The 14,421-nt window shown below is 39.7% G+C and overlaps 1 protein-coding gene across 1 annotated transcript; it reads left to right on the plus strand.

Annotated features, from left to right (window-relative positions):
- Positions 1-248: 248 nt before the first annotated feature.
- Positions 249-14,116, plus strand: LOC119730712. The gene is made up of 4 exons (XM_038203723.1): positions 249-285; positions 568-654; positions 1,369-1,565; positions 10,601-14,116. Exons 1-4 carry the CDS (start codon positions 249-251, stop codon positions 14,114-14,116), a joined length of 3,837 nt encoding a protein of 1,278 aa, XP_038059651.1.
- The last annotated feature ends 305 nt before the right edge of the window (positions 14,117-14,421 follow it).

The following is a 14,421-nucleotide window of genomic DNA, read 5'->3' on the forward strand; positions in this document are numbered from 1 at the left end:
ACCTAACCTACATAGCCCCCTAGACAGGTCCGAGTGCAATTGGTTGCCCTTAATTGACATTTTGCAGGAATTGTTGTAAGAGCGTAGCAAAATCTACATTTTGCAGACTTCACCTATTGGGCGGGTGGGTGAGTGGGCTACCTTTGGTGGTGCGCACTGATCCGGTAGGAGGGGAACGTCCTGTTGCTGTCCACCCAGTTAGCGCGCAGTATCGAAAGAGGGCGCCCTCGCATTACATCACCGTCAAAATGGCAGCCATGGACATGCTGTCTGTGCAGCTGCAATGTGATTTTACTAATTTTGAGTATTGCAAAGCCATCGAATGTGGTGTAAATCCCTCTTATCTGCGCGAACTAAATACAGTGCAACTTAATTGATAGATGCACAAAAAACATACGGAGCCATTTGCAGAAGTGGAAAGTCGCTGCATATGATGTGAATGTCGAGTGGAAACTGATCCTTCTGCGATGTGGTTTGTTCGACGTCGATGCATACACTGACAAGACAATATGTCCAGCGCATAGAGTTGGACATAATCAAGGAAATGTTGTCATCCACTCCATTAAGGGAAAGACAACCCATTCCGTGGTGTGAATAAAGCAACTAGCCGTGAGATGTTTGATCGATGGGGTACCCTGATCACAGTTGGAACAGGTAAGAAGACATAAATCAAACAAAAATACATTTCTGAAATGAATCAATCATGGTCATCATGGTCATGGTCCATTTCTGATCAACTGATTTTGTTTCTTGGTAGGTTATATCGGTTAAATCCCTTATCATGCAGTTGACTTTGTGAATTTTTTTGACTCAGTGAAATTCATTATTGTGTGAAAAATTCATACTGGTTGTCACAGCTCTGGACCACACACATAGTTTTCGGCAGTGGACACACATGGTAGATATTTAGCCGGAGCTGGATTTAGAATTTTTTTTATACAAAGAAAGTTGGAGCTGCACTGAACATGCGCAGTTTGGGGAATAAAACAAATATTTGTTTTGCACTTACATTGTTGTTTTGACTTTTATTCACGAGATGTGACTCATCAGACCATTTACAAAAACAATTTCAGGTGTGTTTCCCCTTTTATACAAATCCTCTAGAGCCAGCCACATCAGAAAAAGAAAAAGTAATACGTGCAATTAAATACAGTCAATCTAAAATAATAAAAGAAGATTTGTTATTTTGTATTTATTTATTTATTTATTTATTTTTTTGGGGGGGGAAAATTTATGACATGGGTTTTGTTCAAGGCATCTATTGCTCAATATTGTTGGCTACATACGCCCCCGCTTTTTAATTTTTACTTTTAAAAAATATTAAGCCTGCTTCGGCCTCAACACTTTGTTTATTCTTACTGTTTATAGGACTTTCAGGTATCTGTAGTGGTTGTCTATCTAAGCACAAACAAGCAGTTACGCACCAGACAGCGGAACAATTACCACCTGGGGATGTGCTCTCTAAGGAACAAGAAGAGCAGCAGTGTACAATCAGTGATTTCACATCGCCGGCTGGTGTACCATCTCTTAAACCCACCGACACAGAGTGCACTTCAGTTCATGAGGTAATGAGATTGAACTAAGAATGGACCTTGACATATTGCATCTCATTTATAACAGATGAATTGTAAGCACTCTTCTTTGAGTACATACATTTGTATTTCAACCCTGCTATATGTAGCACGCATCTCACTGTTTTTATTTTCTCATGATTATTTCTAGCATACGTCTGAGTCCTCATCAACTGATGGAGATATTACACAGGATGTAGGTGCACTTGACTCTTCTTGGGCTCCAGTCCCCTAACCAAAGAATGTGGAGCTGCAATCCCTGAACACTTTTCTTACTCAGGGTGGAATGTCTGCTGTTGATGGGCAGCTTCGTCTGTCATTAGAAGAAGCATCTGATAGCACCATCCGTTATTATAAAAGGAAGGCAAAGGAAGCCTTTGGTTTAGTTCTTCATTGTTAGCACCAGGTCAAGAAGATGGGCTCATGAAGATTACCATCGGTGAAACAACTGCTGAATCATCACGAAGTGGTCAAGATTTTGATAGTAGTACCCGTTGTCATTTTTTTTTTATTACATCCTTTTTTACCAACAATTTTGCAGTAGTGGTTCCATGTTCTCTTCCTTTACGTATTTTGTGTTTAAACAAAGGGTTATCATGGTTTGTTATTGAAAGACAGTGACTGTTCTTGTTTTTTAATGTTAGACTTTGTATGGATTATACAGTTGAATTTTTTCCTATCTTTGGAATAAACATCCAAAGGTGGGTCTAGTAGTTTCAGTTTGAGTAAATTTAAGAAGGACAAAGATTTTCTTGATTTATATTCAATTGTTTTTTTTTCGAGTTTGATCGTTAGGTCGTTCCATGTGTTATTCTATTTTGATACTGTGTTGGCTCAGTTTTCTTCTTTCAACTTCCATTTAAGTTTAAAGTTCAATTTAGTTTTGTACAGTTGACTCTGGTTATAGCAAGGTCGGTGAGACCGCCCAAACTACCTCTTTAAACAGAAATGTTGCTATAAAGGGACAGCGAAACAAAGAAACACAAAGAGAACTAGAGATTTGAGACATCAGAATTTGCTCTTTATAAGCAGAAGTAGGACATCTTTGTAAAAGTGCTCTTTATAACAAAAGTCGGCTGTATAGTACTACCATTTTTCTTATTTGGTTGTAGGGATAACAGGTTTAAGGTTTGGGAAAAAGTTAATTCGGATCCTTTTTGATTATTGCTTTTTATGCCCCGCGGCGATATAACCGAAGGGGCATACTGTTTCCGCCTTGTCCTTCCGTGGGTGGGTGGGTGGGTGGGTGGGGGTGTGTGTGTGTGGGTGTGTGTGTCCGGACAAATCTTGTCAGCGCGATAACTTGAGAAATACTTAACATATGAACTTCAAATTTGGTTTGTGTATTGTTCTTGGTAATCCTAACAACCCGTTTGCATTTGGGGCCGAAAGGTCAAGGGTCAAGGTCACAGTGACTAAAACAAAAGAAATGTTGTCAGCGCGATAACTTGAGAAATACTTTACATATGAACTTCAAAATTTGGTTTGTGGATTGTCCTTGGCAATCCTTAGAAGCCTATTACATTTAGGGTCATAAGGTCAAGGGTCAAGGTCATAGTGGCTAAAACAAAAGAAATTTTGTCAGCGCGATAACTTGAGAAGTTCTTCACTTGTGAACTTCACATTTGGTTTGTGGATCGTTCTTGGTAATCCAAATAGGCCTATCGCATTGGGGGTCGAAAGGTCAAGGGTCAAGGTCACAGTGGCTTAAACAATAAAAATCTTGTATTTATTCTGAGATCATAGGAATTAGGGATTAATTCATATAAAACCTACAGAAGACACTAATGCTGTCAATGAACGTTCCATGTGACCAAGGTACGGTATGTGTAAGTTGGTGGTAAAAGAGTGGTGTTATGTCATGGGAACAGTCACGGTTGCGGGGCATTTGTGTTTGTAAACACACCTGACTTGTTTTTAATGGTTTTCTCCAAATTTTGGTTGTGAAAATAATTCATTCTTTTTTGTCGTCTTTCCAAAAAGTTGTTTGTCATTGTTTATATTTATTCAAATTCCTCTCTATTTGTTCCTACCCCATCTAGGTCTCTGTCATTTTTTACCCTAACAGTACCCTAACATTTAGCATTTTTCTCATTCAATTTACTATTTTCGAACTTTATTAATTTTCCGGGTAACATTAGCATGCCAAAAAAATAACAGAATTGTCATCCAAGCCTCATCATTCCAACATTTGGTGCACGATATGTGGGTGTTCCCCCCCCCCCCCACCACACACACACACACCCATTGTGTCTTCATTGTGTTCTGGTAATCTCGGGAATTCTTTAGAGGATTATTGGGGGATACTTCTGTTAACAAAAAGACAAGTGTGTGTGTTGAGTATAGGAACATTTGTGGGGACTCCTTCTTCCATCCTGAACTCTGAAAGGTGGCGGTCATATTGATTTAAGTGAACCCCCTACCCTAAAAATGGGATAAATTAAGGGATTGTAACGCCCCTAATGACGTCTCCATTATTAAAATAGGTTTTAATTATATTGATCCTGAAAAAATATACACGTTTGCCAATTTTCATAACATTCAAGCAAAAAGACAGAAATTATGTGAAAAATACATTTTTGACCAAAAAGGTGCAAAAAAAAAACATTACAAACGCCCGCTATTGAAGATTTTTAAAAACATTTTTGACGTTATTATTTACAACTTGGAAAAATAAATCTTGATGGCAAATTTCAGGAAAATTGGTTGTCGACTTTTGAAAATACAGAAAGGAGGGGGGGGCACTGTATGCCCCTCCCCTGTACTAGCAAAAATAGGGGTAAAACAGGCTCCTGCCATTTCATACTAAAAACTGCTGACAATATTTGTATTATTGATACTTGAAGACCATGATGAGAACTCTCTTTCACCTAAGTATCATTGTTCAAAGACCTGCACTAATGACGCTACGGCGACTTAAAGATCGCTATTTCTATGACTCAACTGTTGGGGTACCCCTAGTGCCGTTGCCTCCTAAGAGCATTTTATTTTCTAAATTTTGAGTTCCTGGTTTAGGTCAGGATACAACCTCAAGACCCTGCAAATTTCATTGCTCTGTTCCTTTCCCTGTTGAGCAGCAAGTTTTTAAACTTTTATACCCCAAAATCATAAAAATAACTATTTTTTTCTAAAAAAATCCCCACATTTTTGGCTCTTTTTTTCTGCTACGGAGGTCCGATTGGCCAATATTTTGCACAACCTCAAGGCTATCTATGACCCACCTACCCCCCCAAATTTTAACCAAATCCGCCGACCCCCACCTTGTCATGGTCTGCATGGTCCTCTCGTTTTTCTTTTAGAAAAATACCTCCAAATAGTAAGTTTGCCCTACCATATCAATAAAGTAAACAAAAAATATCTCTCAGACCTACCTCTGAAGATTTCCACACCCCAGGCTGTAACATAAGAGGTGCTCTTCTTATTCTTTTGGCCTTCTAATGCTGGGAACTCTGCATCAGTCAGCTGATCAAATCTAGCACTTTCAGCTCGATTTTCTTCATCTTTTTGATCACATTCTGCTTTTTGATTCTCTATTTTCATTCATTGCCATCAATTTATCCTCAGTGATATCGTCAAAATCAAAAGCAAGGTCAAAATTTGCATTAGGAATGTCGTCTGACACACAGAATGTGAATTGTACCGAAGTGTTGCAATAAAATGTGAAAATGTGTGTTTATATAAAAAAAAAATGATAATAAAAAGCAAACAATATTTTTACATAACCTTTATAGGCTTGGTCGAGAGGTGTGCATTAATTGCTTTTTTTCAATGGTTTTGAATTACAAATTATTTAAAAATTGTTTTAAATACATGTACATGTATAACTTTTTTCTTACCCCAAATTTTCTTAACTCCAAAACCCATCACCTTTTCTCAGGGAACAATTTATCTTCTTTCACAAAAATACATAACTCTCGAAATTATGACGTCTCACCAAAAAGAGCGCCGAGAAAGCAGATATTTTTACATCAACTTTTCAGGCTTGGCTGGATTATACTTATTAATACTTCTGGTATGGTTTTGAAATATAACTCGTTTAAAATGGTTTAAAACATAATTTTTCTCTTAACCCAAATTTCTCTGAGCTTCATAACCCACCCACTTTCGGGGCAACAATTAAGCTTTTTTGATTAAAATGAATAGTTTTCGAAATTGTGACGTCACTCTGATACAGGATGATACGCAACGCGGAAGTATGAATAATGTCAATCAGTTGCCGTGTGACGCGTAGCTCTTTTTTCTCGTCCACACAACAGATAGCAATGCAAGGCAAGCGAACGATGGCCATAAAAAGTGCTTCAGAAAATTCGCAATTTTCATGGCAAACCGTAACCGATCCAAACAAACAAAGTTGTTTCAGGTGGTTAAAGACCTACTTTGAACATCTGTCATGGTATTTTTTCTTTAAAAAAAGGGATTTTGATGCATGTTGACCATGTTATTTCACGGACAAATCGAGTAAAATTAGGTCACGAAATTCTCCTAAATGTTGAGGTAATCAAACGAAAGAGTGAACGTGATGTCGTTAATATTTTAAGAATTCGATGTACACCTAATGTGTCCAACAATTCCCATTTTTCACAACGCCAAAAGATCGTCGCCATTGTAAAGCATAGAGCAAGGAACCCAAACACGGTGTGACCCATACGCCTACTGATTGGTCGAGCTCGAGTATGGGCCTGCTTAATATTCATACGTCATTCATTGCGCGTTCGCACTCGCTATTCACAATATTTTCAGGCAAACGTGCACTTTGTACGTCGGTGTACTTACCATTCGATTACACGCGTACGTGTGATTGCAAATCATGAAATCTCGCAAAAGTCATCATTTTTCAACCGGCAATTTGGACCAAACATTAGGAGTCTCCTGCACGTGTTTCACATGGAAATGAAGCGTATACTTTCTTCTATCTACTAAGTTTCACCACTTCTTTCGGCCTTTTTTTAAGAATCGAATGTACACCTAAACTATCGGCCCTCGATTTTGTTGATAAAAAGTATGATTTTGTTTGACAAGCAATAACAACACTTCATATTTGTTAAAAGCAGTTTTTTTTGTTATCAAGATAAAACACACGATTTCAACTTTTTACTTATTTAGCCATCTTGGCCAAACAGTGCAAGTACCGAGGCACTTGTTTGTGTTTTTCTTTAGTCTCTAATAAATTTCGTAAAATCTCGCGTACACTTTTGGGCCATGTGTGCTTGACCTCGAGACGAAAAACTGAGGTCAAACAGGGCTGTGTGCGTGACACGGCTACTGACTGAATGTAGTCTATGTGTAGGGGCCACCTTTGTTGCTAGACGGTCTAAACACTTCTAGTCATGTCTTTATCATAGTCCCTGGGATATGGCCATTTAATTGCAAAATTTAATGATTAATCTTAATATTATTTTCTGTTGTAGGGTACCTTTGGACATTTGAAAATTGTGCTCTTAAGTTGCACAGCTGGTACTTTTGCCTTCCGGCTCCTGGTATTTTTGGGGCTTATTTTTTGAGAAACGGCTAAAATCATATGTTGGGCCTCTGTTCTCAAAAATGGCCCCGTCGTGGCATGTTTGAACTTTTACCATCCTGAACAAGAAAAAATATGGTTGGTCACAAGTGTATCCATATTCGTGTTCCCTGGGCATATATTGCTTTGCGGACACCCCCCGAATACTGTGACTTTACTCTGTTTGGGAACAGAAATGAGCTTGAAACTCATACTTATTCCAAAGATACACGCTTGTTTTGTGATTTAAAACTGCCTGAGATCACGAACTTTAATTTAAGTGGAAGATCGTCCTTCTGTCTTGAAAATTGGGCTTGCCATTGCCATTTTGCATCCCCTACCCCTAAATCACTCAAAACAGCTGTATAGAGGGTGGCATAGCAAACCTATCATGCATTTTATGATAACAATGCCAAATGTGGTACAGAGATAGTCCAATATCATGTCTACAAATGTGGATAGTGGAGCATCGCAGATCTGGCCCTTGACGGCCATGCGAGCCATCATTTAAAAAGTGCTGAGTCATGTTGAGTCAGCACTATTTTGTAATGCGTTTTCTTGTGCATTTTGGGGGCTCACATGCTTTTTTGCCTTTTTTCTACACGCTTTGATGTGAAACAGGCATAAACAATGGATTTTCTTTCGATACCTCATTGAAAAAAATTAACAATGCCTGCCAGCTGATGTAAGGCCTGGCTACACCTGCAAGAATTGTACTGCACTATAATGTAGAATACAGATGTATATGTAGACCTACACAAAGTTAGTGGAATTCAAGTTCTGACTCACCAAAGTTCTGACTCACCAATGACGTCCTGGCAATGTTTAAGACCTTCCACTATCATAGCAGGAATTGGTCTGGCAAAACCTTGCCCCACAAATAAAAATCAACTGATTTTAGTAAAAAAAATGCGGAATCAGCATTTTTTTAAATACTGATTTTTGCTCAAGCTTCGTTGAAACAAATATTTCTGGGTCATTTTCATCAACGTTAACCTTAGTATAGGGATACAAACATGATTGTAAAATGCAGCGATAGTGATTTCTTGTTCTTTATGGGGTGTTGAGGGACAAGCTGGTGGAAAGTTGGAAAGGGTAGGGGTTGGACTACCAACCGTATCTATGCACATTCAATATGTTGCATTTGTTGTTAATTATGTGCAAATAAGTGGAAATATGTCATGGGAACACCATTTAGGGAAAACTTTTATAACACATTTATAAGAATAAACATTTGCTAAAAGAAAAGGGCTATACGCACTGTGATATTTTTTTCGTAGTGGGGTGGGGTGGGGGGGGGGGCAAAACATGAATCCGCCCCCCCCCCCCCACCCCACCCCACTACGATTCTCCCTTCCCGGGGCCATGCCCCACATTCCCAATCGTGTCCAATCTGTCCATATAACAATGGATTTGTTTTTTTTGTTTTTTTTCACGAATTTCATTAATTTCACGTTTTTAGTGCAGCCCGGGCATGTTGGTCAGTGACAGCTGGGTCCAATTTAATGAAGTCTTACAGCTACAGAAACTTTTTGAAATTGCTTCCACACAACAAAGTAAGTAAAAAAAAAATACCAATAAAACCAAGGCATTTCTGTTGGCTTGGGAAAATCGGATGCCAAAATGTGGCATAGTAGTGCCCCTGCAAACTGACCTCCCCAAACGGTGAATTAAAGGGGGATGTGCCCCCCTTTGTTTTTAGTTACGTCGTTAAAAAGGCAGAAAGAGGGGCATGGCCGCGTTGCCCCAGCCCTCCCCCTTTAATCCGCCTTTGGGGAGGTCAGTTTGCGGGTTTGCTTTTTCTCATCCGTTTTTCCCAAACCAACAGAAATGTCATACAATTTATGTCTAATTCATTGGTATCATTTTGCTTATTTTGTTGTGTTGAAGCAATTTCAAAAAGTTTCTGTTGCTGTATAAAACACGGCGTTTAGTTCGAACCGTATGACCAACATGCCTGGGCTGCACAAAAACTTGTAATAATTAATGAAATTCAATTCAATTCAACTTCAAATGCATTGTTCTGTGGACAGATTGGACACAATTGGGAATGTGGGGTATGGCCCTGGGAGGGAGGATCGTGGGGGAGGGGGGTTCATGTTTGCCCCCCCCCCCCCTCAAAAAAAAATATCCCAGTGCGTATGTAGGCCTTTTCTTTTAGCAAGTGTACATTGTACCTTAATGTGCTATTTGAGTTTTCCCTAAATAGTGTTCCCGTGACATAAAAGTCCACCAATAAGCATATACTAGGAATTCGATATGCATACATATTGTTGATGGCCAAACCCCGCCCCCTGCCCCCCCCCCACCCCTCCAACTGTTAATCACTTTGTCCACTTTTATGAAATTGACCTGGACATTAGTTTTGCCACCGAAGCTTGAAACGGTTTTTGCTACTAAAATCAGTTGATTGTTATTTGTGGGGCAAGGTTTTGCCAGACCAATTCCTGCTATGATAGTGGAAGGTCTTTCAAACATTGCCAGGACGTCATTTTTGGCGAGTCAGAGCTTGAATTCCCAACTAACTTTGTGTAAGTCTACATATACAACTGTATTCTACATTACAGTGCAGTACAAGTCTTGCAGGTGTAGCTAGGCCTAACATCGGCTGGCAGGAAAAGAAACTCCATTGTTTATGCCTGTTTAGCATCCAAGCGTGTAGAAAAAGGCAGACAAACATGTGAGCATCCATATTGCACAAGAACACGCATTACAAAATAGTGCTGACTCAGCATGACTCATCACTTTTAAAATGATGAGCTAACACGGCCGTCCAGGGCCCGAACTGCGATGCTCCAATATCCACATTTGTTGACATGATATTGGTCTATCTCTGCACTACATTTGGCAATGTTATCATAAAATGCATAATAGGTTTGCTATGCCACCCTCTACACTGCTGTTTTGAGTGATTTAGGGGTAGGGGAAGCAAAATGGCAATGGCAAGCCCAATTTTCAAGACAAAAAGCTGATCTACCACTTTAATTACAGCTTGTGGTCTCAGGTAGTCTTTAAATTACAGAAAAAAAATGTGTATCTTTGAAACTGTCCCTAAACAGGGCAAAGTCACAGGATTTGGGGGTGTCCGCAAAGCAATATATGCCCTGGGAACACGAATACTGATACACTTGTGACCACCAAATTTTTTTCTTGTTTACCCATCCTATCAGGATGGTAAAACAGGTCACGACAGGGTCATTTAGGAGAGAGCAGTGGCCCAAAATATGATTTTAGCCGTTTCCCAAAAAAATAAGCTCCCAAAATATCAGTTGTTTTGAGCTGGAAGGCAAATGTACCAGCTGTTCAACTTAAAAGCAGCATTTTCGGATGTCCCACGGTACCCTTCAACAGAAAATAATATTAAGATTAATCATAACATTTTGCGATTAAATGGCCCTATCCCAGAGACTCCATTTAAGACTGGCCACGTGTCAGGCTCTCAACCAGTACAAATGCGTAAACTGTCTTAGGTATTTAGGAATAAACAATTATGAATTGAATAAAATATAACATGGCATTCCATTTTTTTCAGGGTGGTACTCTGTTTGGCTCAAAGCTTAAAGACGATGCAGTTTATACAGAGGATCTCGGGGATACCTCGATAGAGATTGTGATGTCAGACAACGTACAAGAAAAATTCAACAAACTGAATGTAGAGGCAGAGCTTCAGGTGAGTGTCTTGACCGGTCTGATCAAGTTGAGTGGATCAGGATCCTACCTTCAGGAGGAAAGAAAGAGTGCTAGAGCTCAAAGCATGAGTCTAATCTACAAGCTGAGAACAGTCAATGAAGACTTCTCGCTTCGCCGTAACAAAGATAAGATCGACCCAGACATTCTGTCACCTTCAAATAGGCAAACCATCAATGCAACCCATGTGGTTGTTGCTATTGATTGGGGAGCATTTTGCGTGGTTACCTGTGAGTACGAAAACAGTGAAGATAAAATTGTCACTGAAGTCACAGAGGCCTTGAGCGCAGAGCTTGAAAAACTTAAAGGTTTGATTGATGTTAAAGAGTCCGCTAAATCCTATGATGATCAAAACACAGATAATCACAAAAAGTTCACCTTCAAATACAAAGCGGATGTGTCGGCTCCTGACAAAGATCTACCTGTGACATTCGAAGGTGCTGTTGAACTAGCGCGAAATCTCCCACGTCTAGTTGAAGGTACAAACAAAGGGAAGGGGGTTCCATTGCTTTACCAGTTAATGCCACTGGATGATGTCATCAAGATGTGTAAGTTCCAGATAGAACCTCAAATACAATACACATCAATCAATGATGACATCATCAAAAAGTGTGCACAGGCTGTGGAGGGAATCACCAAACAGAGACAATCTCTTTACGATATTCAAAATGATCTGCATGCCAGCGCCAAATATGTCGCTGAAAGATCTTTAGCTATGATCGATGATATCCTAGAGAAGTTCATTGTGCAAGAATGTGGATTTAAGTCTAAGCTTCAAGATTTGGTGAAGAAAGTCAGGTCGGGAGTTGTAGATGTCTCTGAAATCGAGGCTTTCCAGGGTAAAGAATCGTCTGGGGCATTTTCCAGTTCCAAGTACAACGATCACATCACAGGATTTAAAAAAGATCTGAACAAGCTAAAATATATCACATCATGGAAGAACAGAGGAATCATGTACATCGGGAAAAAAGATGAAGTCACCATGGACGACAGAAAATTTGTCTACACACTCTACAAGACTCGGGACAAGAATGTAAAGAACGATCTTGATGAGAGAAATTGGGAGCTCTTTTTGCGACTACAAAAAACACATGCTCACGATGACGACTTCAAATTCATTGTTGTGGACGAAGACCTAAGAGAGAATATTTGGCCACCAGGCGAAAAGAAGACAACCATTCATAGCTTTGTAAACGGGGTTCGAAAATCGGCAGACCTGTACTCCGAAGAAGGCCAAGACTCTGAGATGTGTCTGATACAAATCACTAGACCAGTCCACCGGCAAGTACGCCCACACAAACGAGCACATGTTCAGCTAATATGCCCACATGCTTTGGCCAGAAATGGTCCATGTTCACGCGACCCTGTCGCTTGGAAGTGTTACAGATGCAGAGAGTTGTTTGAATATGGCATGGAAACTAAACTGTTTTACTGCAAATGCGGAGAATCTGACCCCAACAAATCATTCTGGCGTTGTAATGAGGAGGATCACGGCATGAAATACATCGAGTATCCACAAAAAAATCTGTCTGTGGGGTTGTCATATCTTCGGGCCATAAAGGAGAGAAACATCTTGATCTTGGGTGAGACAGGCGTTGGAAAATCTACGTGGATAAACGGTTTTATTAACTACCTTTACTATGCTGATCTTAAGGAAGCTATGAATGCCAAGGAATTCCAGGTTTTAATACCGTCCAGTTTCACCTTTACACAGCAAGGGAATGAAAAGATGATAATGGTTGGGGAAAGCGACAACAATGAGAACATGGAAGCTGGGAAATCTGCAACCAAAGAGCCTCGTCCATATGTCTTCAACGTAGGAGGGGAAATCATTCGCTTGATTGACACGCCAGGAATAGGAGATAGTGAAGGTATACAACAAGATCGAAAAAACTTTGACAAAATACTATGGCTTCTAACTTACTATGATGAGATTCATGCTGTTTGCATACTTCTCAAGCCTAACAATTCACGTCTAACAGCAATGTTCCGCTTTTGCATCCAAGAACTCTTAGCCCATCTGCATTCGTCGGTCAAAGACAATATTGTATTCTGTTTCACCAATGCTCGAGCTACATTTTACCAGCCTGGAGACACCTTGCCTACCCTCAACAGAGAGCTCAGGAACAAACAGGTTGGAATTCAAGCTACTCCAAGGAACTACTTCTGTTTTGATAACGAGCCTTTCCGCTTTTTGGCTTGTGTGAAAAACGGGGTGAAATTTAGCGAAGTAGATGTAAACACTTACGCTGAAAGCTGGAAAAGGTCTGTTGAAGAAACCAAGAAGCTATTTCAGCACATCAGCTCTTTGAAGCCCCATGCAACTAAGAAAACTTTAAGTATGAATGAGGCTCGAAGAATCATCGTGGCCATGAGCAAACCCTTGACAGAAGTGGCCAAGACAATCCAAACAAATGTACAGGAAGGCAAAGAAGAAAAGATACAAATTGATCTGTTCGACAAAGATATGGACAGCTTGAAGGCTAACCTAAAGTTTAATGGATTTGACCTTAGGCGCGTAGAGCTAGACTATCCTAGAACAGTCTGTACTGATTCAAAATGTGTCAGATATGTCCCAATCGGTGCGAGTAGTACGAACAACACAATATACGAGCAAATATGCCATCATCGTTGTTACCTGGGCGGACTTCCAACGGAAACAATAAATGATGCAAGACTACAATATTGTTTGTGCATGGACAGGAATAATTATTGTTCGCAGTGTGACCACCATTACACCACTCATATGCTTATCTCGTACGACATTGAGGTTTACGCCAAGGAGTTCCTTTCTGAAGGCGTTCAATCACAAATCAATCAAAAGAAAAGCGCTAAAGAAACCAAGGAAGCTATCAAAGAAGCAATTGAAACCAAAAATGCGGAATTGATGGAAGAGGAAGAAATCATCATGAAAACTAGCGCCAAGTATGGCTCATTCCTCAAAGCAAATGCTCTCATACTCTACAATGACGCAGTTGGAGACTGTCTTGACATGTCTATTAAAGAGGAGGGAGACAAACCAAAGGAAAAACGAAATGACACTCTTTTGACTACCATGAAAGAAATGAAGGCACAATATGAACAGGAAAGGAGAATTTTGGATAAGGCAATCAAAGAAGGTGGTGGCGAAAACATACACACTCCAGAGGAAGTGATGAAGCTTCAGGAAGAGCTCTTTGACCTAAAGCATATGGGACAGACATTGAAAGATCTCTTCGATGGGATTTCCATCGCACACTCTGCCAGAAACATGGCATTCAAAGAGACGATTGTCCCCACTCCACAAAATTGCAAGAAAAAAGGGGAAAAAAATTGGAAATTACCTTCTTTAATGGTGTCGTTAATAAACCGCTTCAAATAGAAGGTACAAATTCAGCTATTGGTCACATGCAGGACACAACAGTAACCATTTTGCAGGCCGATGGCCTTTTTAAGCTTAATATCAACCAACAAAAAAATCCTACAACGACAACAGCAACCCATACCCATCTTCAACAACATCATCGATGTCACCACCTATCTTAATTCAGACTTGATATATGCGGTACAAACTTATCAGATTATAAGATTCGTTTTACACATATATAGGGCATGCGTATTCTTTCCAATGAAAATTAATCAATTTTATCACAGTACTCGAGTTAAATACTTATTAATTTTAGTCTT

This window comes from Patiria miniata, unplaced genomic scaffold, assembly GCF_015706575.1.
Source record: "Patiria miniata isolate m_02_andy unplaced genomic scaffold, ASM1570657v1 HiC_scaffold_1, whole genome shotgun sequence".
NCBI lineage: Eukaryota > Metazoa > Echinodermata > Asteroidea > Valvatida > Asterinidae > Patiria > Patiria miniata.